Here is a 27,329-nt window from a genome sequence, read left to right as displayed (position 1 = left end):
TATATGAAGATGCTTTCTTAATTAACTCGGGGGTTTATGGTCCGATCTTGATGAAATTTTCGGGGCTTAAAAATTGGTTTATAAAGTGTGTGCATACCAAAGCTCAAAGCTCTTCTCTTAAAATAAAATCAATCAAGCAATTTCTAAGGTAATCGGGAAGGTAATTAAAAAAGTAAAATATTCCTTGTGTGTGTATACCAAAAGTGAACCTACATTCCAAGTTTCATGTGTCCAGCTCTTATAATCCTCGAGTTATGTTTAAGAACCCAAACAAAGATTCTAATACAAAAGGTTAAAAGTTTATATATATAGTATGATAAGTCTGTGCCATGCAGGGTCTCCGACCTTGGCATGTATACAAATACATATTTATATCAATTTCTGAGCTAATCGGGAAGGTGATTAAAAAAGTCAAATATTCTCTATATGTGTATACTCCAAAAGAACCTACATTACAAATTGCATGTGTCTAATTCTTGTAATCCTCGATCCTGTTAAAGAACCCGAAACTAAATCTTTTAATAGGGTTTAAAGTATATCATCAGACGCCCTTGTTCCTATGTAAATGTGGAAAAATAGTGGGTATAACATACATGTGTATGACAAATCTGATCCGACTTTGGCATGTATGCAAATACATATTTATATCAATTTCTAGGGTAATCGGAAAGGTATTTAAAAAAGTGAAATATTCCTTATGTGTGTATACCAAAGGAGAACCTACATTCCAATTTTGATGTCTCTAGCTCTTATAATCCTCGAGTTATGTTAAAGAACCCAAACGAAATCTTCTACTACTCAAGCTTAGACGCCCTTGCTCGTATATAGATGGGTATACATAAAGTATGATAAATCTGCTCCATGCAGGGTCTCCGACTTTGGCATGTATGCAAATACATATATTTATATATGTATACAGATATATATATGTATGTTATATATATGTAATTTTCGCGCCCCCGTCGGTCAGTAGGCGCAATTTGCATATCACTGACATTGAACTCTGGCACAGCTGGCTCTTCTCTCCCTCCCTCTCCCTCTCCCTCTCTCTCCCTCTATCGCTCTCCCTCTCTCCGTCTCTCTCTCTCGGAGCGCATGGAAGACTTTTTGGAGACCCCGAAAATGAGCGCTGATAGGCGCGAATCGCCAGCGGCTTTATCAGTTAGCAAGTGAACGGCAAACGAGGCGGTCGAGCGTATATATAGAATTGTTCACATCATCGTCGTCGTCGTCGTCTATATATATTCGAAAGTCGAGCAATTGCGCGATGTGGCTGGAGCTGTTGTGCCTCTGGCTGCCGCTGCTGCTGGGTCAGCTGCGCGGCGCAGATCTACGTAGGTGCACCAGTAATCGATATACCCGATTGAATACCCTTTTTTTTCAAATTCCATTCAGCTTACGAGACGCTGCGCGAGCGTATTATGCGAGCGGAGCAAATGGCCTCGCTGGGCGGCAATCTGTGGCTAACCGCGGACGAGGAGAAGGCCAACAGCATTTTGATGAATGCGAAGCGGGCGGAAATCGCCGATGGCATCAAACATCCGGAGAAATATGCGCCGGCAATGCATTTCTTTCAGGGCAAGCAATTTGTGCGCCAGAGCGAGGTGTTCCGCATCATACAGAAGATGCCGAAGGGCGCCTTTCTGCACGGCCACAACACGGCGATGGTCAGCTCCAAGTGGATCGTTGCGAATCTGACCAACACGAATAATCTTTATACCTGTCGCGATATCAACGGGCTGCTGATCTTCACGTACGACACGGCCAACTCGAAGTGCCACAGCGAGGAGCAGAACGTGTGCACGGAGCGCATCAATACCGAGGATCGGCAGCAATACGAACGCCAGCTGGAGCGGCATATCAATATGCACAGCAACAAGCCGGAGGGTAAGTAAGTTTATTCCGATTATCCTCCACTCTATTCTCGACCCGGACAGCTCTCTTGCCGCACCGCAAAAAGATCTGGGATCGTTTCGAGAACATTTTCACCACGGTCGATCGTCTCTATAAATATCAGCCCACATATTGCGCCTATCACAAGCGTCTGCTGGAGGAGCTCTGCGAGGACAACATCATGTATGCCGAGATCCGATTCTCGCTCTCGCCCGTAAGTATGCTACAAATGGAAATCTTGCCAAACTATCAAAGCTGTATTCGAACTCTTTTGGCCAGCTCTATGATGACAACAATCGCACGTATAGCTCGCTGGATGTGGCCAATCAGCTGGAGCGCATCGTCGAGGAGTTCAAGGCCAAGCATCCGGACTTTGTGGGCCTCAAGGTCATCTATGCGAAACGCAATCGCGCCACGGAGGAGAAAATGGCCGAGAATATACGCACCTTCAAGCAGCTACAGTAAGTACATGGAGGAACTCTCTCTAAGATCTAAACGAAGCCTAGTAATGGTCGCAATCCTTGCGGCAACTGAACTAATATATCCCATAATTGAAGAAATTATCCGGCGTCGCCCGATTTAAACAGCGCGCCAACCTCAAGCAGATACAAATTCTCAACACACATCGCCCCCTTTTTTATACCCTTGCAGAGGGTTTTATAATTTTGTCGTAAATTGTGTAACACATAATAGAAGGAGACATCTCCGACCCCATAAAGTATATATATATTCTTGATCAGTATCAACAGATTAGTCCATAAAGCTATGTCCGTCTATCCGTCCGTCCGTCTGTCTGTTTCTATTCGAACTAGTCTCTCAGTTTTAAAGCTTTCGTCTTGAAACTTTGCATAGGTCCGTCTTTCTGTTGCAGGTAGTACATATGTCAAAACCAGCTGGATCGGACCACTATATCATATAGCTGCCATAGAAACGATTGGTCGAAAAGTAGGTTCTTGTGTGAAAAACTTTTTTGTTTATCAAGATATCTTGACCAAATTCGTCATTTGTTAGTTTTACTTTGCTCCTCAAATATTTGCAAAATCCTACTAACATCGGACTATTATATCATATAGCTGCCATAGAAACGATCGGTAAAATTAGGTTCTTGTATGGAAAACTTTTTTGTTTTTCAAGATATCTTGACCAAACTCGCCATTTATAAGTTTCAGCATGTTCCCTACATTTATGCAAAATCTTATTAACATCGAACTACTATATCATATAGCTGCCATAGGAACGATCGGTCGAAAATTAAGTTGTATCAAAAACTTTTTGTTTTTCACGATATCTTAACCATACTTGGCATTAACTATTTTTCCCTGTGCTTCTTAGAAACGGGCAAAGCACTTTGAGCATTATGAAAAGGTTGGGTCTGCAAGGGTATTAAATCTTCGGCGTGCCGAAAATTGCCTTTCTTTCGCGCTCTTATTTGTTTCTAATTATTATTGCGTTTTACTGAGAGCAATAATAAAGTAAATAAATGAAGATATAGTTAATTTGAACCGGCGATCTCTCGCTTGCTGGTTCGACGCTGTTGATGTTCTTGAGGCTTGGGCTGTGCGTTGATCAGCAATATTTTATATAATATATATATATTGATATAATAATAATTCAGTTAGTAATAATCCTGCTGCAATCCCAGCTCCGCCAAGCCGAACTTCATCATTGGCTTCGACATGATTGGACAGGAGGATACGGGCGACATGTTGAGCAAATATGTAAATGAATTCTCCGATTTGCCCAGCACCGCCAACTATTTCTTCCATGCGGGCGAGACAAGTAAGCCAAGCATCCGCCAACTCTCTGAATCCTAATCCTGAATCCCCTGAATCTTCAGATTGGTATGGACGCACCGATTGGAACATGATGGACGCCATTTTGCTGAACACGAAGCGCATTGGACACGGCTTTGCGCTGCCGAAGCATCCGCAGCTGTGGTCGACGATCAAGAAGCGCAACATTGCCATCGAGGTGAATCCGTTGTCCAACCAGGTGCTGGGTTTCATCTGGGATCTGCGCAATCATCCGGCCAGTTTTCTGATAGCCGAAAACTTTCCGATTGTCATATCCGCCGATGATCCCGGCGTTTGGGGTGCCAAAGGCCTGAGCTATGATTTCTACTATGCGTTCATGGCGATGGCGCCGGCCGACGCGGATTTGCGGTTCCTCAAGCAGCTGGCGCTGAACTCCATCAGATACTCGGTGCTGACCTCGCTGGAGAGGCGCAAGTTCAATCGCGTCTTCCAGCGGAAATGGCAAGAGTTTATTGCGAACATCTTAAATCCCAAGTTCAAATAGTAGCTAAGTTTAGACTAAGGCTAAGTCTTAAAGTGAATACAAAAGGCGACTAACTAGCTGGTAAATATTTAACATGCAGTTTAAACCGCGTTGGCCGCAAACCAGCCGTGCAGGCACTTGGGCACGGGTCCATTCGTATGAAATTCACAACGCCCCAGCTCCGTCATGGTCTTGGCACAGAGCACAACGAGACCGACATAGCGATCGTTGAGTCCGCCCGCCACCATGGAGGCCAGCAGGACGCCGTCGTCCTCGCTCTGCGGCTGCGGCGCCGGCACAAAGATCGGCTCGCTCGGATAGATGTTCGGCTCGCACCAGGTCGAGCAGCTTTTGCTCACGACATCCACCTTGATGAGCTGCAAGGCAGATAGATTAACGAAAGGTAATTAAAAGTGATCCCCCGGCTTACCGTGCCCGGATTCAGTGCATCCACATCGGAGCTGATCGCATAAAAGTAGCGATATTTCTTGCCCATATGCCGCTCATAGTATATCCTGGGCGTCTCGCAGCCCAAGTCGCACAGCATTTCGGGTCGCAGGAATATGCCGTTGCCAATCCGATACGCCTCCGCCTGGCTGTGCTCCAGGCTGACCAGATTGATGCCGCCCTCCTCCTCCTCCTGCTTGCCGGCACTCCTCTCCTGCTTGCCATTGGTGGCCATGTAGCTAATGTCCGCATACTGCGAGGCCGAGTGCTTGAGGCGCGACGGAGGCGACGGCGTCGGGGTAGTCACCAGTCCCACCAGGGACAGCGACTTGACCAGGCGTCGCTTGGAGCCGCAGCTGGAGCTGCAGGTGGCGCCCAGTGGGAGCACAAAGCGCAGGGGACGCCCGCGAAAGAGCTGGGCATAGTTGGGATTCGTTTGCATATTCGCAATCGCCTCCAGGTACATGCAGTTGATCATCTCGGGATTCTTGTAGCAGCATATGTCCACCACGACATGGCCATCCTGCTCGTACGCATTGATGATGTGCAGGTAGAAAAATGCCTCCGATTCGTAGCTCTGCACCAGCTTGCCCGTGCCGCGATCTATCAGATGGAACAGCGTCGGCCTATCCTCGTACCATTTCAGGCAGGCGGCCAGCTTTTGATTGTACAGCTGCGTCTTGATGTATTCCGTCAGCGAAACGGACAACGGCTGCTCCACAATGACAAAGTAGCTCTCGGTCAGGCCGAAGGTGTGCATGTAGCCAGGATGCAGCTTCCAGCGGCAGGGCAAGGTGGCCACCACGTGCGCATCCTCGAACATGTGCCGGCCGTTGGGAAAACAAATGATGCTATATGCCGGCCCAGATTTGGTCATGCTGGTGCCCAGATTGTAGACTGTGCCGCTGGGCAAGATGTGCGGATGCGATGTGTGATTAATCACGCCCACAAAGTCGGTGGTGCAAATGCGTCCCTCGGTGGCCAGCGAGCAGGGATTTATGCTAAAAGCAAAGGTTGTCGATTGAATTACACTTCGATTGAAAGTAGCCGACTGGGAGATACCCTATGCACAGTTGCGAACTGCCTCAAAATCGTTTAACATTCGATTTGACCTATATGAAACTTTCATTGACTAACGATGTCATCTAAAAAGTGAAGGTAAAGCTCTTCAAAAAGAGGTGGGTAGAGTCCAAGTCCGAGGCACTTCCAAAAGGTATATTTGTCTTCATTTCTGCACTCTAAGCCTACATCTAAAATTTGGTTTTATATTCTCTTATATTCTCCGAGATATGCTGAAAAAGCCTGGGCCATAAATCGATATATATATCGATTTTAGGGAGAAATTGGCAATTATCGACAAATTAAAATCAAATTTAGACGCTTTTAGTAAACGATAACCTATATTTGCTTATAATCTCCGAGATATGCTCAAAAAGCCTAGACCTTTAATCGATATATATCGATTTTAGGGAGAACTTGGCAATTATCGACAAATTAAAATACAACTTAGACCCGTTTGATAAACGAGAACCTATATTTGCTTATAATCTCCAAGATATGCTCAAAAAGCCTGGGCTATAAATCGATATATATCGATTTTAGGGAGAAATCGGCAATTATCGAAAACTTAAACTCAAATTGAGACGCGCTTGGGCAACGAGAACGTATATTAGCAAGCTCTTGTAGTCTGCAGGACATGTTCCGATCGATATTTATCGATAAAGAGGACTCAGAGCCAATTGATCTAAATAATAAATAAAACTGATATGTGTTTAATATACGATAACTTATATTCCAAATTTGATGACCCTAGCTTTAAGTCTGCTAAATATCCCAAAGTCTCGATCGATAATTATCGATATATCAATATTAATAAATATCAATTTTAAAGCGGCTCAGTGTATGGAATGTAATAACTTATAATCCAAGTTTCAAGATATTGAAATCTTCTTCCTCACATAAATATGCACAACCCAACTTTAAGTTCGCTGAATTAGCTCTGCAAAAGTCTCGATCGATAATTATCGAAATAGGGGAAATATGGGAAATAGGGCTAATATTAATTTTAAAGCTATTCCGTGTATGATAACTTATAATCCCAGTTTCAAGATATCTAAATCTTCTTCCTACACAACCCAACCTTGTCCCTTCTTAAGGCAGAGCCTACAAATATCACGTATACGCACCGATGCATAAAAGGCGACTCGGCAAACGTGTAATACTCATCGCCAAACGGATAAATGGATATCATGGAGTTGTCCGTGCCGCCATCCGGCTTAAAGATGGCACCAAATTTGTCAAAGATCGAGTGACAAGGATCCGGCACGGCGGCCGTGCCAAATTCCGTGACCACAATTCGCTGGGCCGAGCGATTCTTTTGCAGCGTCTGCGTGTCCACGAAACGATTCTGATACGTAACCCGGCCGTTTTTAATGGCAAAGCGATGCAGCAGCGCCGAGCAATCGAACAGGTGGCCAAAGGTCATGTCGCCCACCTGCCAGCTGCCGGGCCCGTTGCGCAACAGGCTGCCATTCAGCCAGTCGGGTATGTGGCCACTCGCATGACCCTCAAGTGGCTCAAGGATCTCACGCTCGCAGGAGCGCAGCCAGACATCCGACGAGCAGTTGGGATAATAGCGACCGTTGCCATCCAGACGCTGTGCCTCCGGATCAGCGCGCTGCTCATCGTAGTTGACCTGCGCGAGGAGGAGAAGAGGAGAGGAGGAGAGCTCTATTGATTGACACGATTTTGGATTTGTTTAATGCAAATAAGCTGGCTGTGAGCCGCGGCTTAGCCACGATTAGCTGCTGTCAATCCACGGATTGGCATTCCACCCGTTTCGTCAGCCGCAATGGTTTCCATCAAATTATCAGCTTGCACGTTTCACACTCAGTTCGTACACATATTTGAAAATCATTTGAAATTCAAGTATCTCATGTTAATTTATTTTTTGGCACCTTTTCGGAAAAACAGTTTTAAATTTTTTGAATAAATTTCACAATTGTTTTTGTGAGACTAACCGCAAAAAAGTCGCGCATAAAACTTTTGAAGACGCGTGCGGACATTTGCAGCGGATGTTGCCGGAACGCAAGAGATTCGAAAACAAACGTAACACGAAAAAACCAAAACAACAAATCTCAAAACAAAACTCAAAATCAAAATCAAAATCAGGTACTCCCTGACAGCAGTTGCTATGCCAATCCAAAACCACGTCGAATCCCGATTAGCTGGCAAATGTTGCGAGCGACCAGCCGCAAACCCAAACGACAACTGGCAAAAAGCTAGCCAAGGCGGTCGCCAGCTCGCCAACTGCCTCGAGGGTTTGGCCCATTAGGGGGATGGGGTGGGGTAGGGGGCGGAGGGCCAACTGACCCTCCAGGCAGCCGGTGGGCCAGCTTTATCCATAATTCAGATTGACAGCCGCTTGTCGACAGAGTCGTTCGCGTCGTTTGTAAGCCACACCAGGGCCCAAGCAGGGCGGAAAATTGAAATAGAAAAAAAAACAAGCAGCTCGCCGAAGACTAAATACTCTTTTTGGCAAATGCTCGTAATTGCTCAAGTCAGTTAAGATAGCTTGAAAATTGGAAAGGTTCTCTATGACCGAATTTTCGTACATATCTGCATGATATAGTTATCCGATTATGAAAAAGATTGTGCTGATATTTAAGCGATCATTCCTATATGATAAACCTGTACGATGTAATTAAGATTTTAGTTATATGCAGGACGCATAGTAAAGCCAATAAATTCCGAGTTTGATCAAGATATCTGGATAAACAAAAAGTTGTCTCATAGCAGATTTTAGTTTTTCACCCATATAACATAGTTATCCGACGTGTTTAAAACTAATTAATTTACATTTACTTTAAGTTTCATGTTTCATGATAAACTGAAAGCTACCAGGATTGGTTAATAAATAAATAAATAAATAAATATATAAATAAATAATTAAAAAATAAATAAATAAATAAATAAATATAAAAAAAAAATAAATAAATAAATAAATAAGGATATAAATACATAAAAAAATAAATAAATAAATAAATAAATAAATAAATAAATAAATAAATAAACAAATAAATAAACAAATAAATAACTAAGTAAATAAATAAATAAATATATATATAAATAAATAAATAAAAACGATCAAAAATCTGCTGCCGCTTTGCGTTTCAAAATGGTCGACAAAATTATAATACCCTCGCTAAGGGTATCAAAAACAAATGTGTGGCACAGCATTTTTGCCGCTTCGGCGACAATTGAGCAGAGCCAAGCCACACGTGTAGGGTAACTTCAATAACTAACATTTTCGCATAGACTTAAAGCATATGTGGAAATTTAATACAGCCCCCACCCCCCGCCTACAACCTACACCAGCACCCACACACACACACACACAGACAGACTGTCTGACCTTGCTGCCAAGTAATACGCAATTCTTTTATTTTCATTATTTCATATCTGTTGCAGAAGCCACAACAAAGCTTTGAAAGAAAACGCACCTAAATGGATAACGACATGATGATAAAGTAAGTAATACGAGTTTTGACCCCAGCCTAAAGGTAAGTTCAGCAAAAATTACGTATACGAAACGTAGGCCGCAGGCTGAAAGCTTCTCTTATTAGATGCCAATTTTAGGTAGATATCATTTGGAATTTACATCCCTGGCTTGGGCTTAAGTTCATGATCGTTTCAATTATAGCCCAGCCGGAGGCTAAGTCTTTAGCTCAAACAGTTTCAATTGATGAAAATGAGTGCAAGTTCTCGTCAGGTGCATCCCGAGCATTGCCCCAGTTTAGGCTTAAATTGATTTCAATTATTGTAGCTGGCCCAGCTGCAGGCACAGCTCATATTTGTTTTAAGGTTTGGCCGCATGCAGCTGCGTTGAATTTATTTTTTCTCTATTAAAATGCACTTTATACAGTTTCAAATAACAAAATTAATATTTAAAGCTAATTAGTTCCGCAACTTGTGTTATGGCAAGAGCCCAATTATATTGCCTTTTGCAATCGGACTTATCTTTTAATTTGATTTTTAATCTAAGTTTAAATTTGATCCCTCTTTAGATTGAATTTAATTTATGTACTTTATGCATACACATTTCCAATTTTAATATGTTTATTTTTTAATTAAACGTTAAGGTCGCTTTTCGTTGGTGTTGCAAAGCGCATACGCACAACTGGGCGCATATGTACAACTGGGCGCTACTCAACACTTTACGCACACATCAGCTGTTGCCTAACAACAATGAAAATTAACGGCGCAAAATAGCGCCGAATATAAATAGTCGAAAAATAAATTGTTTTAATATTATTTTTTTTGTTATGTGCCTGCAGCAACGAAATCAACAGCAACATCGGCAGACACAGCTCAAATTTGTTTTAAGGCTTGGCCTGCAGCTGCTAAAATGCACTTTATACAGTTTCAAATAACAAAATTAATATTTAAAGCTAATTAGTTCCGCAACTTGTGTTATGGCAAGAGCCCAATTATATTGCCTTTTGCAATCGGGCTTATCTTTTAATTTGATTTTTAATCTAAGTTTAAATTGATCGAATTTCATTTATGCACTTTATGCATACACTTTGCCAATTTTGATAAACATTAATTTTTTAATTAAACGTTAAGGTCACTTTTCGTAGGTGTTGCAAAGCGCATACTGGACGCTACTCAACACTTTACGCACACAATCAGCTGTTGCCTGACAACAATGAAAATTAACGGCGCAAAACAGCGCCGAATATAAATAATAGACAAAATATATATTTTAAATATTCGTTTTTTTTTAACGTGCCTGCAGCAACGAATGCAACAGCAACTTCTTGAACCCCATTAATTGTGGCAATTGTGATAACTCCACCGATTGCAGAGGTGACTTCAATTTGGATGCGGTGCACTCCAACGATTGCTACGCCCAATACGACTGCCCCTGCGAGATGAACGAACGCCAGAATTTCGGTGGCTCATATGCCGCCGGCAGTCGCATACCGAGGGGCGCGGCAAGGCCGCGTCGCGGTCTGTCGCCGCGCAACAACTACTCATTCCAGCCGGTATTCCATGAGCGCACCAACATGGAGGACGATGCGCTGCTTTCCGATAATCTGTGGAAGCTGGCCCGCAAGACGGGCACATTGAATATGACCAACAAGGGCATGTCAAGCGGTAAGTAGCCAAATGCCAATTTCAGATGCATTTTGCGTTATGATACTGTGTATGTGTGTGTATGTGTATGTATGTGTGTAGTGGTTACGGCAGAGACAATGCGACGCTGGAACTCGATGATCAATAATCCGGTGGTGAGGAGGCATGAGACAGACACACATGCTGGGACACACTCGCATTCGGCCGGGTTCATGGACAGCAGCGCCTTATGGTTTCTCTATATGTAGATGTGATTGCCACACACAATATCTCGAACCTTGCCCCTGGCCTGACCATAGAAGGCGCCGTGCCATATTACACGCCTCACTAGTCAATCCCCACGAGCGGCGACTGATGTAATCTTGATTTATATGTTGTTATTTTTGTTTTGAGTGTTCCCATCGAGCGTTCAGTTTGTGCGTTGCGCTCGCTGCCCGCAGAAGTGTGTCGCTTGCATCGTTTTTGTACCAAAATATCCATCAAGATTGCGTCCTCGAGGCAAACAGGGAAGCAGCTCACATCGTTTTGCATGTGTGGTCCGCATCCGCGACGGCGACGGCGACAACGATATTATCAGATACGTGAATTTCAAATGGCCTCATCGGCCGATGAGCTGGAAAGCGATGATCCAGAAGATGAAGTTGAACTTGAACTGGATGATCCAGCGCCGCAGTCCAGCAAAGATGCCGCTGCCCGTAGAGATAATAAACACAATCCGACACGAATTCTAATGCTCATCCATCCTTCTGTTGACTATTGCAGTGCCCGAGCGTATCTATGACATTAACCAGGCCGATGATGACAGCAAGAAGGCCAATCTGGTGCAGTTGTCCATTAGCGAGGAGGATGCCTGGTGGAATCAGGTGCCACTGGAGAATCTGGACCTGAGCTCCAATGCCCTGTCGCACATATCGCCCAAAATTGAGAATCTGCTGACGCTAACCGTGCTGCAGCTGCATGACAATGCGCTCGTCGCTCTGCCGCCAGAGATTGGCAAGCTGGAGAAGCTGGTGCGCCTGAATCTTAGCCACAATAAGCTAAGTGAATTGCCAATCGAGCTTTTCAGCTTGCCAGAGCTGCGGCATCTAAATATATCGCATAATGAATTTATTGAGCTCAATCCGGACATCAGCAATTTGCACATGCTCGAGTTCCTGGTACGTAGATGCTCCCAAAAAAACCCAAAGAAAATATCGAACCAACTCTCTGCTTTAAGTTCGATACGTGAAACCGATTTTACACACTCTTAAATCCACGTTTTGGTCTAAACCTTGGTCTGTCATATATTTAAAAAAATTAATCTGCTTTTGGGCAAATAGTTTGGTTTAACTTTCGCTTCAAAGTAAAAAAAAATATATAGAAATTGCCACTTTAACCGGTTGGGTCTCAAAACTTGTATTTGAATTAATCCTTTAACCAGCTCCAACTAATCCAAATCGTTTTCCATTTCCGCCCAACTTACCCACTGAACCAATTGCTTTGCTAACATCATTTAAAACAAGGATGCTGGGAACAATAACATAAACAGCTTGCCCGGTGGCATTGGGTTTTTGGTGCGTCTAACGGCCTTGCTGCTGGGCGATAACCATATCAAGGAACTGCCGCCCGATATTGTCTATATGCGCTGTAAGTTCGCATTGGACCCAAAAGCTTATGCTATAGTAATTTCTGTTGGTTTGAAGCCCTGCAAAAGCTGGACCTTATGAAGAACGATCTGATTGCCTTGCCGGAGGACATGGGCCTGCTGCGAAAGCTGCAATGCTTGTATGTCCAGCACAATGACATTAAGGAGCTGCCCGGCTTTGAGGGTAACGAAGCGCTGAACGAACTGCACGCCAGCAACAACTTTATAGAGGTACGTTAGCTGGAGATACTTTATGCAGCCATAAATTGATTATCAATACGATTTTATACTTGCAGCGCGTGCCCAAGGATCTGTGTGCCAATTTGCCGCATTTGAAAATTTTGGATTTGCGCGACAACAAAATCACACAGCTGCCCGACGAGGTGTGCCTGCTGCGCAATCTGAATCGCCTGGATGTGTCCAACAATTCGATAAGTGTGCTGCCCGTCACCTTGGCCTCGCTGGCGCATTTGATCAGCCTTCAGGTGGATGGCAATCCCATCAAGACAATACGACGCGACATTTTGCAATGCGGCACAGCACGCATTCTAAAAACGCTGCAAGATCGCGCCCTGGCCAAAGGCCGTGAAGATGGCGGCGCTGAGGAAACGGCATGCAGCAGCAGATCAGCTGCGGCCAGTCAACAGCAACAGCAATTGCCCCCCAATATGACCGACAAGTGAGTAGTGGGCTCAGTGGGGGTACAGTTTTTCCATTCATCAGGCACTGATCCAACGACGCAGCAGCTACCAGCAGCCCGGTTGCGCCCAGTCGCCATTCATGCGCTGTCATTGCCAATGTCAATGCCAGCACTTTATGCAGCACCAGCACCAGCAGCATCAACAGGAGCAGCAGCATCAACAGCAGCAGCCGCATTGTGGTTTATACTATCCGCCGTTTAATGGGCAGCCAAAGTATATGCCAGAGGATTACGAGCAGCAGCAACAGGAGCAGCAACAATTTGGGCAACCCAACAACCATTATGCGCCGAACCAGCAGATGCCCTATCAGGATACATTTTTTAATGGCCATTATATGCCCGGCTATTCATCCATGACACCAGCTCATCAGGCTGCTTATAATCAGTTCAATCGTTGTGTTGTGCAACCCCGTTGGGTGTAGTGTATCACCAAGTTCCAACAAACAGCCTAGCATTCGTTTATTCTAGAGCTTTTCATATGCCCTTGTTGTTACAAAATCTCTTAACTAATAGTGTATATACATTCTTGATCAGCAGCAGATAGGGACATGTCCGTCTCTCTCTCAGTCTTAATGCAACTCTAATGTAGACGAACTTTGTTATGCTCCCAAGCATTAGGCAAATTCTAGTTAGCATCAGATAACTATATATCTTTTTTTTAATCTATTGCATTTTTGGCACATTTCCTATATGGCTGCAAGGGTATATAATCTTCGGCACAACGAAGATCAACTTATCTTTGCGATTTTGATTTAACAGCCTTTACTCATTTCTGTTTTGTATCTTACAGATACAAACTGCGTCACACGCGCACATTGGCAGTCAATTTGGAGAACCTCACGGATGTGCCGAGCCATGTCTTCGAGCTGGCCAGCGCGGAGAAGGTGCATGTGGTGGATTTTGCGCGCAATCAGCTGAGTGCTTTGCCTCCGGGGTAACTATAAATACTTTACATATATATGGGCTAACTCTTCCTTTTAGTTTGCAGCACATGTCCAATTTGGTAACGGAGCTTGTCCTGGCCCACAATGTCATTGCCAGTGTTCCAACTTTCATTTCCCAGTTTACTCGTATAACTTTTCTAAATTTGTCTAACAATGTAATTAAGGACTTGCCACCGGAATTTGGACTGCTCAACACGCTGCGCGAACTCAATATTGCCAACAATCGGTAGCTACTGCCATACAATTATAATAATTATTAACCATAAACAATGCCAACATTTGCAGCTTTGAGTTCTTGCCCAATGGCCTGTATGAGCTGCAGGGCCTGGAGATTCTAGTTGCCAGCGACAATCACATTAAGGCCCTGAACGTGGCCGGTTTGGAGGGCTTGCCACGCCTCAATACGCTCGATTTGCGCAATAATGATATTGAATATGTGCCGCCCATACTGGGAAATCTAACAAATATTACGTGAGTGCAGAGTACAGAGTATTGTGCCCGTCAATACATTATTCTAATTTTGTTCTCTTGCCTTTTGCAGCCACTTGGAGCTGGTGGGCAATCCTTTTCGCCAGCCGCGCCATCAGATCCTGATGAAGGGCACAGATGCCATTATGTCCTATCTACGTGATCGCATACCCACTTGAGAAGCAGCAACAAAGACGCATTATTATTTATTTATCTATAACTTAGCGCACAAATCTAAGCGCTAATTAATTTATTCATTTATTATTGTTGTGTTGATTTTGAGACAAAAGCTTAACCAAATTAAAGTGGCGCCCACACACACACACACGCACACTCGCACACACACAGCCAGACAATACAACCGGTCATGCGGCCAGTGTGTGTGTGACTGAGTGTGTGTGTGTGTGTGTGTGTGGGCGCCAGACGCGCGTAGTACCTTGTAGCATTTAACAAAGCACACACACTCACAAATTACCATGATCCGACTAGTCAGCATTTGGGTAACTCACAGTACGCACCTCGTTCAAACCTTGGCCAAAAAAGCTTGCAAAATAAAATATTAAACACTAAATAAAAATCAAGAACACTTCTCTCTGTATGACCGAAGACCATAATACCCTTGCAGATGTAACAAACGAAAATTTCCAATTAATTGTTTATACTAGCGATATGCATATATAGAAGAGGTCTTATGTTTAATATCGTAGTTCGATGTATATCAAATTTTGCCTCATTAATGCAGCTCAAACCGAAAAGGTTTTATAGAAGAAATTAAATTTCTTAATGATTGTTATAACAATATATGTGGCACACTTTTAATTTTCGAGCTTTAAAGTATGGAAAGTTTTTTCTAAAATAATTCGGTTTTTGGGACTTGTCTCGTATGGTGCTCCATTGTTGATAATAGCTCGTATGCGTTTAGCTTCCTTAAGGATATATAATAAAAAGTTGTTGTATACAATATTTAAGGATATTTTCAAAACTGGGAGACCAGAATAGCATCATATAGGCAGACGGACGGGCAGGGGTATAAAGACTCGAGTAGATTTGAGCTTATAAATTATACTGTATAATTCAGTTTTTGGGACTTGCCTGATATGGGACTCCATTGTTAATAATAGCTCGATATATAATAAAAGGTTTTTTTATACAATATTTAAGGATATTTTCAAAACTGGGAGACCAGAATAGAATCATATAGGCAGACGGACGGGCAGGGGTATAAAGACTTGAGTAGACTTGAGCTTATAAATGATACTCTATAATTCGCGAAAGTTCTCTTCAATATGTGCTAACATAGGTTTATTACCCTCTGCAAGGGTATATTGATGTCTTGTCTAATTATGCTCCACAACCTCGTTTCGCAGCCGTTTGGCCAGCGTGCGTCGCAGCTGCAGCGCCGCATTGTCAGCCTCATCCACGGACGCCGGCGGCAATTTGTCCAGTTCGACATTCTCGAGCAGCTGTTGTGCCACCTGGGCGGAACTGGGTCGTGCGCCTGGCTCCAGCTGCTGCGGCGTGCTGCGTGCGACGGTGTCCAGCAGCTGCTTGGCGCGCGTTTGCTTCTTGATCTCAACTATTTTGTCGCGCTGCTGGCGCAAATACTCCTGGCGCGAAACGACCTCATTGGGATCCACCTGATCCTCCCGCTCGAAGAAGAGATTCAGCCGCTGAAACTTGTCGTTGACCAGCTCCAAATTGGCCTCCTGCTCGGGCGTCAAAGCGGCCTCGGGACTTTCGAGCTCATCGGCCACCGTTCTAGCAATAAGTTCATCCACATCTAAATCGGACGCCGAATTGCTGCAAAAGGATTCATATGATGATTCGAAATGGAGCGCAATAAATGCCCACCTGGCCTCCGCGCCAGCTGCGCTATCCGTGTCCGCAAGCTCTGTTGAAGCACTGTGGGCCAGTTGATGCTTCTCGATGAGATCCAGCGCCTGCAGCTGCAGCTCCACATTGCGTTGCGTCATCATGCGTATAAAGATCTTCACATCGTTGGCGGCCCAGATCTACAAGAGCGGGACTTAGCCTGGTATTTAAAGCGGATTTGCAGCTGGGCCTCACCTGCTGAAAGAGCACCTGATGGAACTGGAAGGGATTCTCGCCGGGACCCTGTTGACGCCCCTCCAAACAGGCCAGCTCAAACTGTTCCGGCGTTATGTGCATCTCCTCCATAAAGCTGCCCAGCATAAAGTCCACCAGATTCTTGTATTCCTCATGGATTTGCCGTATCTCCTCGTTGCCCTCATCCAGCTGCAAATTGGGATCAAAGACTGCGGCAACAAAATGGTTTTTTTCAGTCCACTTTTCTGCACCTCATCTCGTATCTCATACCCAGAGACTTTTGCTCTATAAATGTCTGCAGCGGCGCATTCCAGACGGGTCCGTGGAGAAAACAGACCAGCGAATCGAAAACCCAGGAATCTTCAGAGGCCATATTTTACGGATTACGAATCGAATCGAAACTGAAATGTCGTCAGCGTTGGGCTGGCAATGTTTGGTCCTTGAAGTGGTTGCCATGGTTGCCAAAGGGCACCAGCCACACCCCGTCCCGCCCCGCCCCGCCCAGCGCAAAAAACAAAAGAACACATTGGAAAAACTTTGCAATTTATGTTTGTTTGTCTGTTTTTTTTGTTGTTGTTTTGTTTAAAAACTATTAAAAACTATGATTTTAATTATACTCAATCATAATATAGAGATGTTTTCAAATTATATATGTATGCATCGTATGTTTGTGTGTGAGTGTGTGTGTGTGTGTGTGTGTGAGAGTTAGGATTACAGGGTATTAGACGACAGCATATCATATACAAATACACATTTTATTTATATATTTAAATACTATGTAATAAACTATAGTTGGTTTTTATTCTTTATGCAAACGTTTCTTTTTTCTTTTCTCTCATTTACGTTTATTGTTGCACTTGCATTGAAAATCAAACCAAAAACAACAACATGGAAGGATATATTTATATTTTTTTTGTTTTGTTTATGTATTAAGTATGTACCTACACACACACACACACACACGCACACACTCGTTTTTCGCGCGGGGTGCGTTGCTCCAAAGGAAAATGGAAACCATTTCGCTTTTCGCTTGGGTAAAATAAATATATTAAAAGCTGCTCACATGCACAAATGGCAAATACGATTATTAACAAATAACTTTATTGTTTGTGTATATTATTCTTGTTGTTTTGTTGTTGGAGCTTCTTTCATATTATAATAGTATTTGTAAACTTAAAAAAAAAAAATCCTACATTGGAAAACGCAAGAAGACTTTTCTGTTTGTTATTTAGTTGTTGTTGTGGTTTTTTCTTTTATGTTATGCGTATTGTTTAAACCCATTTTAATTCTATTTTGTAATTATCATTATTAGTTTGTAAATGTTGTGTGTGTGTGTGTGTGTGTGTGGTTTTGTTTTTGTTGAATGCAAAATTGTGGTGCAGCATCTCGGTTGACTTAACAAATTAGAAAATATTTTGCTGCTTAGTTTCGTAAGGACAAGTTGTTGTTTTTTGCTAGAAAAAAATCTCCCCCGCCCCCTTTTTTTTTTGTTGTTGCTATTTTACAAATCGTCACACGCCTGTCAATCATAATCAAATTTCATAATTTATAAAGTAGCTTGTAATTCGATATAACGCTAAATTATATACAAGGTTTATTTAATTTATCCATTTGTATCGTTCAAGTGGGCATTTTACATATATGGCTAAATTTGTGAATGCGCAAAACAAAATTTGTTGAGTTGGCTTTGGGTTAAGTTCGTGGCATTCGAAAAGCAATTGTTTAACCTAATGGGAAATATAAGAAATTAAATATTATATAAATGTATTCAATTCGTATCTACAACAAAGTTTTGACCCGTTTAACACAACGTTCGAAGGGCCAAAAATTGTGGAAATACAAAATTATTAATAAAGTTTAAGTTTAACAACTAATTCCGAGTTAACTGAACGTTATGTTTACTTTATAATCTTAAGAAAAAGTATTTTAAGCATAGAGCAGTCAAATTTCATCAGATCAGGCGTATGTCTAAGACTTTTTAGAGAACCGCTGTTAGCCATATAACATAAACAGCAGTTGCTTAAAATATGTTAATTAAACATAAACAGCTGCTGTTATAACCAATCGCGGTCTGATTAACATCTGTGAGCCGTGTCGCAACATAAACAGCTAATCATTACAGAACTGAATTGTAAAATATTAACAGTTTCTGTTTTACATATCTGATTATGTTATAACATAAGCAGCTTCTGCTCAACATATGTTAATGTAGCAACATCAGCTTAACGGCTGTTATTTATGTAGCAACATAGACAGCATTAGCTTAACATCTGTTATTTAAGTAAATAGATTTACAGCCTGTTTAACATTTGACATACCAAAAAAGCATATAATTATAACAATTGCTTTCGAATTAGCCACAACTTATGATATTGCACAAAATATTTCGATACTCTTCCACACAACATCTACTAGCGCAGCCAACTAAACAAGCTTTGTTTTTTAGGGGGTCGTCTATCTGTGAGCTTAATGAGCGACAACTCAAGCACCGAACCTAAACACTCTTTTTTTTTTTTTTGCTGTCTTGCGCTGCTGCCGTTGTTCTTGTTATTTTAGTTTTAACTTCTAAATATATATATATATATTTTGGTTTCTTTTTAATGTTTTAGTTTTTATTTTTTTAAGCACACACAACGGCAATAAACGTTGTTTGTTCTTCTTCTTGATCAATAAGTGCGTTTTGCTATTGTGTGCACGTAATATATATATATATATACATATATATATATATGCATATTTATATATACCCTATAAGTTATATTCATTTTCATATGTATACATATATGTATATATACATATATATATAATATATATATTTTTTAATTTAGTAAAGTAAGATTTTATAATTTCTTGTTTTACTTTTTAGCATTCGGATTTGCTTTCTTTAAAATAAATGATTTTAGGCTAAAATTTAATTTTATATTTTTTGCTTGTTCTTCTTCTTACATGATCGCTTACAAGCAAAACGCCCCCCATTAACTGGGAGCCTTCCGAACTCTACCCGGGCTTTAGTTGTTCCTTGTTCTTGTTCGATCTTACATCGTACCGCTCTATGCTTGGCTGACAATTGTTGCTGCTGCTCCTCCGCCCACTCTTCAACCCTTGCATTCGCTGGTGAGTGTGTGTGTGTGTGTGTGTGGTCGTATGAGTGTGTGTGTGTGTGAGAATTGGGTGTGTGGTTGTGTATGTGTACTATCTTATAATTGATGCCGCTGTGCTAAACGCCCCTTACTATGCAATACGCGCGCGCTTTTGTGCTTGGGGCCCATCTGAGTCCTCGTCCTCCTCATAGTCATCTTCGCCAGAATCGCTCTCATAGTCCACCAGTCCCTTCATGGATAACAAGCATATTTTTATTTGGAGGCGGCTTTCACTTCTTCGTTCAGCTTACCTTTTTGGTCGCCTTGTCCGCCTCGCTGCCGCCCGTTGGCGATTCTGCGCTTAGCGCCGCCTTCTCCACATCCAATTTAAGCGCATCGCTGGCTTCTGTGGCAGGTGGCTGTGGCTGTGTCTGCGGCTGCGGCTCGTTGCTGTCCTCGCTGGCCACAGTTGTCGTTAGATTGGGCGTGCTAGTAGCAGCTGCTGCCGTCACCGAGGCGGCCATGGCTGTTGCAATCGTTGTCAAAAATTGAGATGCCGCCACGGCGGCCACTGTCGCCGAATCGCACAGTGCAGCGGCTGGCAAAGATGTTGGCGGCGGTGTTGACGACAACGTGGACGCTTCCATTGATGACGTGGATGATGATGATGACGACGATGACGATGACGATGATGATGAAGATAACGAAGAGGACGACGACGATGACGAGGATGCATTTGCTGCCGCGGCATTGACGGCAGACAGCACCATCTCCGGATTCTGTGGCACCACAGCGCTCAGCTGCTGCTGCAGCTCTGCAATCTCCGGCTGAGGCTGTTGCTGCTGCTGCTGTTGTTGCTGCTGCTGTTGTTGTTGATGCTGCAGTTGTTGACTTTCCAGCTGCGCCGCAGCAGCCGCATTCGATGTGGAGGCGACAGCAGCAGCAGCGGCCGCTGCCACAAGTGTGCTATTCAGGGACAAAGTTTGCTGTTGCTGGAATGGATGCTGCTGCTGTTGCTGCTGCAATGCAATGTTGGCAGCGGCGGCCAGCTGCACTGCGGCCTGGGCCTGCTCATCGGCGGCAGCGACGGCGGCGGCGTTGCTCGTCGCCTCGGGGCTGCTGCTGCTGCTGCTGCCACTTGCCGCCGACGCTGATACTGAGGTGGCAGTTGCTGTCGCTGTGGAATTCAGATTGCCCAACAGACCACCGCCGTGCGGTGATGTACTGTGCGGCGGCGAAGATTTTTGCTGCGCCGTCTGATTTTGTGTTTGCTGCGGGCCATTTTTTTCGCTGACGGCTGTGCACGAGGAGGCCAAAAGGTCAATGTTTATCCACAAATTCTGACTCATTAATCCACTTACATTTCATAACATTGTTATAGCTATCGATTTCCTCGGAAAAGTCATCATCATCATTAAACCACATCTCCTCCTCCTCCTCCATCTGGCGCTGATCGCGACGAAAACGATTGCCGCTGCGTATCATGGGCAAACTTCTATCGGATTTATGCCAGAGAGTATTATAAGTTATAAGCATCTGTGAGGGTAAATAATAGATTGCAAATTTACCCATCGGTGCGATTTTCCAGCTTGTCGCGATCCTTGAGCCGATCCTGGTATTGATCATAACGATTCTTTAGGTATTTAAATGTTTGCACATATTCGATTTCATCAAATATCTTGCTAAAGTTCTCCACGAAGTATACGCACAGCGTGCGTATATCCTCGAGTTTTATAAACTCAAATAGTTCCAGAATGGCCGATTCGAGCAGATTATAGCGACCATTGTTACGAATAAAGGCATCGACAACGGGCGCAAATAGATTGCACTTGACAATGTGCCTAAAAGCATCAACGAGTCAAGGAGATACAATTTAAAATCCATGATATTAGAAAACTGTCAAGCATTAAACACACCTGTTATAAAACTCATCTTTAAGTGCAATTATCTTGCGTAGCAGCCGCAGGGCGCCAAGTACAAGGAACGTATGTGTGCTCTTCATCAGCACCAGAATTCGTTTGAGGAGATCTTTTTGCAGCAAAAAATTCTTAATATGATAGCTGTGGTGTTCAACGCAAAACGACAAGATGTCCAACACAATGCCCAACAGCTGGGCCGTCTGATAATCTTCGTTCTGTGGACGATCCCCCATCGTATTGAGCATCAGAGGCGCTATTTCAACATAAATATATATATGATTAAAAACCTGCTCGATACAATCATATTTTGGTTGTTGGCCTATTTACCTACTAGCGTTTGGACGCTATACTTGTAGAAGAAGTTGAGGAAATCACCCTTCTCAGTCAGCATATTTTCCGGCTCGAGCAGGATCTTAATAATGCCCATCAACTGCACCGCAATGCCCAGCTCTGGTTCCGAATCGTTCAACATTTGTTCAATGGCAATGTTCAGCAACATTCGCTCCTAAAAAAACAACAATAAAAAATCAGCTAACTATGGTTAAATATTAACGACTCATTTCACTTACGCCCTCCGGCCGATTGGCTTGATTCAGTGTATAATTGCGCACCACCAACGGCGAGAACTCCACAATGGCCGTGAGTATGTCAATGGATGCCGACTTGGTTTTATTGTCGTTCATAACTAGCGTCAGCTCGAGGGCCTGCAATATGCCCAGACAGGTGAGTGTTTTGTAGAACGAATCCTTGCCTTGGGGCTGCAAGTTTTGTGCAAAATTGCAAAACTCTTTTAGAAATAGAACGATATCACGCCGTTTAACATCGCCAGTTGCCGGATCCGTGAGCAGGGTAAATAGGTCAAGCAGAAAACGTTCATCCTCCTGGATGAGCGTAACAATCTCAACTTTGTTGAAGAATATAAAACTTGATAACGTGTTCAACATATTATCCTCGACAAAGACAGACGGCGTAGGCAATATAATGTCCTGAATGTACTGCACTCGAAACGTTTGATGTATTTTGGCCAATAGATCCATGTTCTTGATGGGGACAGCTTCCCGAAACTTGGCCCATTGTTTGAGATATTGCCGATGCTTTTTGGGCTGTGCCACACTAGGATCATACTCCAGGCAGCCAACAACATCGAAGATGGTATCGTCCGCGAACATAATCTCAAAGAGCGCGTTCTTGTTTAGCAAGAAAATGTTCTTAAATATCTCGAAAAGATGATGCAACCCTTCCGTGTTATCGAGATCCTCGCAAACATGAAACAGATTCAAAAGCTTTTTAATGTAGTTCTCAGATTCCAGGGCCATGGAGAGCTTCTCCTTGCGCAGCGGCGTCGAAAGGCAACTTTGTATTGTCTCGGATATGTCCTCGAGCCGTGACAGCTCGCATGGCGGCAACTCAATTGGCGGTGCTGTATCCGACATATCCTCAAAACGTTCATCCTCCGACTCCTCGACAATGTCCTGCGTAATCTCCACGGAGGGATCTTTGCCCTGCACCTGTACACAGCAATCGGATATCGTATGTTGATCATCTAGGCGAATATGACATAGAGGAAATCATAATAAATACCTGACATATCTTCTCCCATATCTCATCACAACCGGCTTTCTCCTGAAAACTCAGCGCCAGATCAAAATTATCGCCCTCCGACCAGACAATCAGCGTATCCTGTTGCTTCTGGTAGGCGGTATCTGGCTGAATCTTACTCTCCAGCAATAAGGAACCATCTGATTCGGCACGAACCAGCAGCGAAGTGCCCTTGAGACGCTCCACATACGTGGAAGAGACGTGGCCAGTGCCACGATCATCCCATTGGCGCTCTGCATTCAGCGCATAAAGCTTAACACGTCGGCGGGTGTCAGTCGTCATGGTTTGGCCTTAGGTGTATGTGTGTCCTTCCCTCCCTTCTTTCTTTTTATTGACAATGTGGTGGTGGTTGTTGTTGTTGTTGTTGTTGTGGTTGCACAAAAAGTTCACGTTTAAAAACTTCTCTTAGTTTGTGCCTGCTATTTATTGTGGCTGGCTTGTAGCCGCGCTTGGGCTAGTCAACTAGACTAATTACAGTTAATTTAGTATATTGAATTTGAAATTCAAAGCATTCAACTAATCTCTACACTTGACTTGCATATCCATGTTATGTGTTTATGTGCTGTGATCTGTGGTCTGCGCACAACAAAACTGCAAAAAACAAAATGAAAATAAAGAAACAACAAACATTTTATTGATCCGTGCACTAATTAGAATTGTTAGCATTAATTCGTTTTATTCGTAGTTCATGGTCTTGAATGTTGGAGTCATTTAACGAAAAGTATCGATATTTCTTACAATGATACACATTTCCACTCATAATCATAACGCAATCAATCGATTTGAGTCAACATTTTTTTATTGTTTTACAGCACTGTGCAAAAAGCATAATGAGTAATTCCATACATATGTATATTTATTATACTCATACACACATACACACACAGATACGATAACAATAAATGCGTATCACAACAGAAGCTGCAAAAAGCGTACACCATGAATGAAATTGTGAAAGCTAAAACGTAGCTGCTGCATTTATGCATGTATCTGACTGTGTATGTGTGTGTGTACGTGAGTCTGTATGCATGTAAGTGTTCGTGAGTCTGTATGCATGTGTGTGCACAGCAATATAAACTATTCGGCAAAGCGAAATGCCAAAAACTATTCTTGCCCCAGTCTGTTTACAAACAGCAAGAAAAAACACGTATTCTCTAGCCGAGAGTGTTCGAATAGAAAATACCGTGTACCATGCCATGAGAGAGCGACGAAATGGGCAAATGAGTAAGAACTAAAACACCTCCCTTTTGAGAGAGAAAGTAAGTGGCAAAGATCAGCTATGGGAGAGCAGTGCTCTAAACTTTAATAACTCTACTTAAATTGACCCGAACATAATCCTTCTGTCTGTAACATACATAGCTTATTGAACTTAAATTTAGCCCGTTTTAAGTGGTTAACTGGGACTAAGAAACACAAAAACTTTCAAATCTCTCCACAACGCATCATGCATTTGTGTGTGAGTGATTTCTGAAGTCTACACCATTGCAAACTATTATCGCGCTTTCGCCAAAGCGACCCACAACGGCGACGAGTGCAAACACACGCGCGACAAAAACAAACAAAATGAGTGGTCAGACCCAAAAAGAGAGCAAACTGAGCACAAGAGACTGCTAGTACATATACATTGTATACGTATCTAGCCAGTGGGTGACGGCCGGCTAGCGGGGGCAATTTGCGGCGACTAGATTAGATTATCAAACACACATACACACACACACGCACAAGCACTGTTGCTACAACGTACGCCGTACGCACAAGGCAACAAAAATCAATGAGCAAGTGTAAAATAAAGTGTGTAAACAGAACAGATATTTAGCTCATAGTGAAAATATAGAGGCAAGGTCTACGTCATCGTTAGAGGAAACTGAGGAAATCCACCTTTGGCCAGTATTCGAAAACGTTTTAACACAATTTGCAACGGCGCCAAGGCTGCGCTTAAAATGCGTGTTGAGTTTTTTCAACACACATACAGATAGGCCTCGTGTGGGCGAAAATAAACATTCATGATTATTTATAAATAATAATTATGTTTATAATAAATTTGTTTTAATAGAATTAATAACAAAGGTATTTTTGTATATTATGTAAAACAATGTGAACATTTCAACAATTGCAATGCGGCACCCCTCACCGGCCTCGCTGATAAGGCGCACTCTAATCTACGTGAATATTTCGTCTCTCACGAATGTGTATCAAAACAAAAGCAGCAATTAAAAACAAATGCTAATACACATTGTGGCCATTTACGCAACCAAACGTTGTTTTCAAACTCAATAAAAGAGTTAAAAATAAATACTTAGAACAACACACATACATGTATGTGCATGCGTGCATTTGTGTGTACATATGCAACTAGGTTCAATGTCTGGCAAAACTGCGTGGGCAGCCAACTCGTCTAGGATGATCATTGATAAACATCAAAAAAGAAATTGGTCAAAGGCGATAATTGCCACATGCTTCGCCGCAAAGAGATACGAAAAGAAAAAAAGTACACATTTGTCGCCCAGCAACAGAGTTCAAGTTAAAGTAAGGCCCAGCCACTGAGAGCGCAGCGCTTATTGAAATGGGAGCGGGAGAGCGGGCGCTGATGTCGCTGTCAAAAAAAGGCAAGCACAATGGCAATAAAACCAAATGAAAAATATTGACGCTGCCTGCAAGTGTCACGAAAAACGGGGCGAGGCAGGAGGCGCAAGCTATGGAGGTGTGTGTATGTGTGATGCGTACGCGCAAACGAAACAGGAAAAATAATATATAAGCCAACAGGAAAGCCAAAGCATACAGGACAATGACAATACGCCATGAATACGCTGGGGACGCACCAATACGTACATATGTGTGTGTGTTCGATGGATCTCACACAATGGCCAGCAAAAGCTGTAAGAAAACGAACGCGTTGTATCTGCTGCGATGTATGCAGAATACGCGCGCATATGTATGTGTGTTGTGTGTTTTGCATGCACATTTTGGGGTGGGCAAAAGACTATGAATATGAGCATGAATATGCATGCATGTATTTTTATGTTTATACGTATGTGTGTGTGTGTATGTCCCGTGTTCGGTAATTCGAAAAAGCAAGCAATTGCGAAAAAAATTTGCTTTTGACATTCAATTTTCTGAAACGCAAGTGTTCGAAATACACACACGCAAACACACACACAACAACCGTCTGGTGAGTACATCGTTTTTCGGCCCGTTTCTTTTGCTTTCATTCACTAAATTATTGCGAATGACAAGCACAAAACAGAATTGCAAAAAAATTGCAGCGTATATCTGGCAAAGAGCATGGCTAAAGAAAAATGCCGTCTACACTCGCACTTTTTCACGCACACAGACAAACACTCACGAAAACACACATCGTCTCGACAAAATGTGAATGACGCATTCATTATTTGCAATGATTTTGTTTTGATTTTGCGATAATCCGATTTCATTTGATAAATTTTGCATTAGAGGAATATGTTTACGATTTAATTAAACGCACAAAAGATTTATAAAAACAACGGGTACACACCACGCAAACCACACAGAGCCGTCACGTACACAATGAAACAGAGAAGTACGGCGAGCGCAAAATCCACCACAAGTAACAGCGGCAATCCTCAAATTCAACACACTACAAAATAGAAGAACCAAAAACTCAACACGCCGTTTTGTTGCATAAAGTACGAGTTCGAGTCCATAAATAAAAACATTTTTACCTCAAAATGTGCAATGTTCACGCAGTCGCAGGACCTATCCAAAGTTTATAGGTAGTTTATTGTTTTACGAACGCGTTAAATACTCGTATTTAGAAGTAATCAGAATCAAGTATAGTTACACACGAAAAATACACATGCACACCTAAACGCACATACACACACACACGCACACAAGCACACACACATAAGCCGCAAGAGGGCAACAGCGGTGTAAGCGAAAGCGCGAGGGGTAATATTGAATCTTGACCAAAAAATGTATGCACTCACGTTGCAATTCCTTGTTTATGCTGTTGGCAGCGCCTTTTCAGAATTGTTCAAAGTATATACAATTTGCGTTTGCGCATATTTACTGTTTCCAACACCTTATTTACCATATATTTACGGTTCAATTATTATTTTAAAATTTTTCGCGGAACGGACGCTGTTCCAACCGAGACGAAGACGATTTTGTGCTGTGCAGACGCCATATTGT

General features: G+C 42.8%; 5 protein-coding genes across 11 annotated transcripts; 2 read left to right on the top strand and 3 right to left on the bottom strand.

The window, feature by feature from the left end:
• The first annotated feature begins 1,187 nt into the window (after positions 1–1,187).
• Positions 1,188–4,263, top strand: Adgf-D (Adenosine deaminase-related growth factor D). The gene is made up of 6 exons (XM_064694333.1): positions 1,188–1,334; positions 1,396–1,887; positions 1,938–2,107; positions 2,173–2,354; positions 3,536–3,672; positions 3,731–4,263. Exons 1-6 carry the CDS (start codon positions 1,268–1,270, stop codon positions 4,189–4,191), a joined length of 1,509 nt encoding a protein of 502 aa, XP_064550403.1. The 5' UTR covers positions 1,188–1,267; the 3' UTR covers positions 4,192–4,263.
• Positions 4,135–7,875, bottom strand: ninaB (neither inactivation nor afterpotential B). 2 transcript variants are annotated; one of them, XM_064694329.1, is made up of 4 exons: positions 7,638–7,875; positions 6,804–7,312; positions 4,601–5,618; positions 4,135–4,547 (listed from the first exon to the last, which is right to left on the bottom strand). In XM_064694329.1, exons 1-4 carry the CDS (start codon positions 7,680–7,682, stop codon positions 4,272–4,274), a joined length of 1,848 nt encoding a protein of 615 aa, XP_064550399.1. In that variant the 5' UTR covers positions 7,683–7,875; the 3' UTR covers positions 4,135–4,271. The 2 variants fall into 2 exon arrangements, with proteins under 2 accessions (XP_064550399.1, XP_064550400.1); XM_064694330.1 differs by having other exon boundaries at positions 7,575–7,737.
• On the top strand, positions 7,558–14,926 carry f-cup (flyers-cup). 6 transcript variants are annotated; one of them, XM_064694324.1, is made up of 12 exons: positions 7,562–7,725; positions 9,088–9,146; positions 10,418–10,779; positions 11,521–11,915; positions 12,261–12,384; positions 12,441–12,613; positions 12,679–13,061; positions 13,129–13,500; positions 13,873–14,016; positions 14,064–14,252; positions 14,312–14,497; positions 14,568–14,926. In XM_064694324.1, the coding sequence occupies exons 2-12, from the start codon at positions 9,124–9,126 to the stop codon at positions 14,671–14,673; spliced, it is 2,457 nt and encodes an 818-aa protein (XP_064550394.1). In that variant the 5' UTR covers positions 7,562–7,725; positions 9,088–9,123; the 3' UTR covers positions 14,674–14,926. The 6 variants fall into 6 exon arrangements, 5 of the variants coding, with proteins under 5 accessions (XP_064550397.1, XP_064550394.1, XP_064550393.1 ...); XM_064694323.1 differs by having other exon boundaries at positions 13,126–13,500; XR_010437572.1 differs by lacking the exon at positions 14,568–14,926 and having other exon boundaries at positions 7,559–7,725; positions 13,126–13,498; positions 14,312–14,452.
• A 715-nt stretch (positions 14,927–15,641) lies between these two features.
• Positions 15,642–16,937, bottom strand: LOC135436669 (cilia- and flagella-associated protein 36). The gene is made up of 3 exons (XM_064694352.1): positions 16,832–16,937; positions 16,562–16,770; positions 15,642–16,506 (listed from the first exon to the last, which is right to left on the bottom strand). Exons 1-3 carry the CDS (start codon positions 16,932–16,934, stop codon positions 15,832–15,834), a joined length of 987 nt encoding a protein of 328 aa, XP_064550422.1. The 5' UTR covers positions 16,935–16,937; the 3' UTR covers positions 15,642–15,831.
• A 946-nt stretch (positions 16,938–17,883) lies between these two features.
• Positions 17,884–27,306, bottom strand: flfl (serine/threonine-protein phosphatase 4 regulatory subunit 3 flfl). Its single transcript, XM_064694317.1, has 9 exons — positions 27,125–27,306; positions 23,142–23,750; positions 22,130–23,068; positions 21,888–22,065; positions 21,558–21,813; positions 21,210–21,482; positions 21,003–21,136; positions 19,953–20,938; positions 17,884–19,891 (listed from the first exon to the last, which is right to left on the bottom strand). The coding sequence occupies exons 2-9, from the start codon at positions 23,439–23,441 to the stop codon at positions 19,793–19,795; spliced, it is 3,165 nt and encodes a 1,054-aa protein (XP_064550387.1). The 5' UTR covers positions 23,442–23,750; positions 27,125–27,306; the 3' UTR covers positions 17,884–19,792.
• Positions 27,307–27,329: the final 23 nt, after the last annotated feature.

The sequence above is a fragment of the Drosophila montana genome, unplaced genomic scaffold (genome assembly GCF_035044405.1).
Source record: "Drosophila montana isolate Dmon_TW-CO22-7 unplaced genomic scaffold, ASM3504440v1 contig_3733_1, whole genome shotgun sequence".
Taxonomy (NCBI): Eukaryota; Metazoa; Arthropoda; class Insecta; order Diptera; family Drosophilidae; genus Drosophila; species Drosophila montana.
This window is presented reverse-complemented; position numbering and strand designations above follow the sequence as displayed.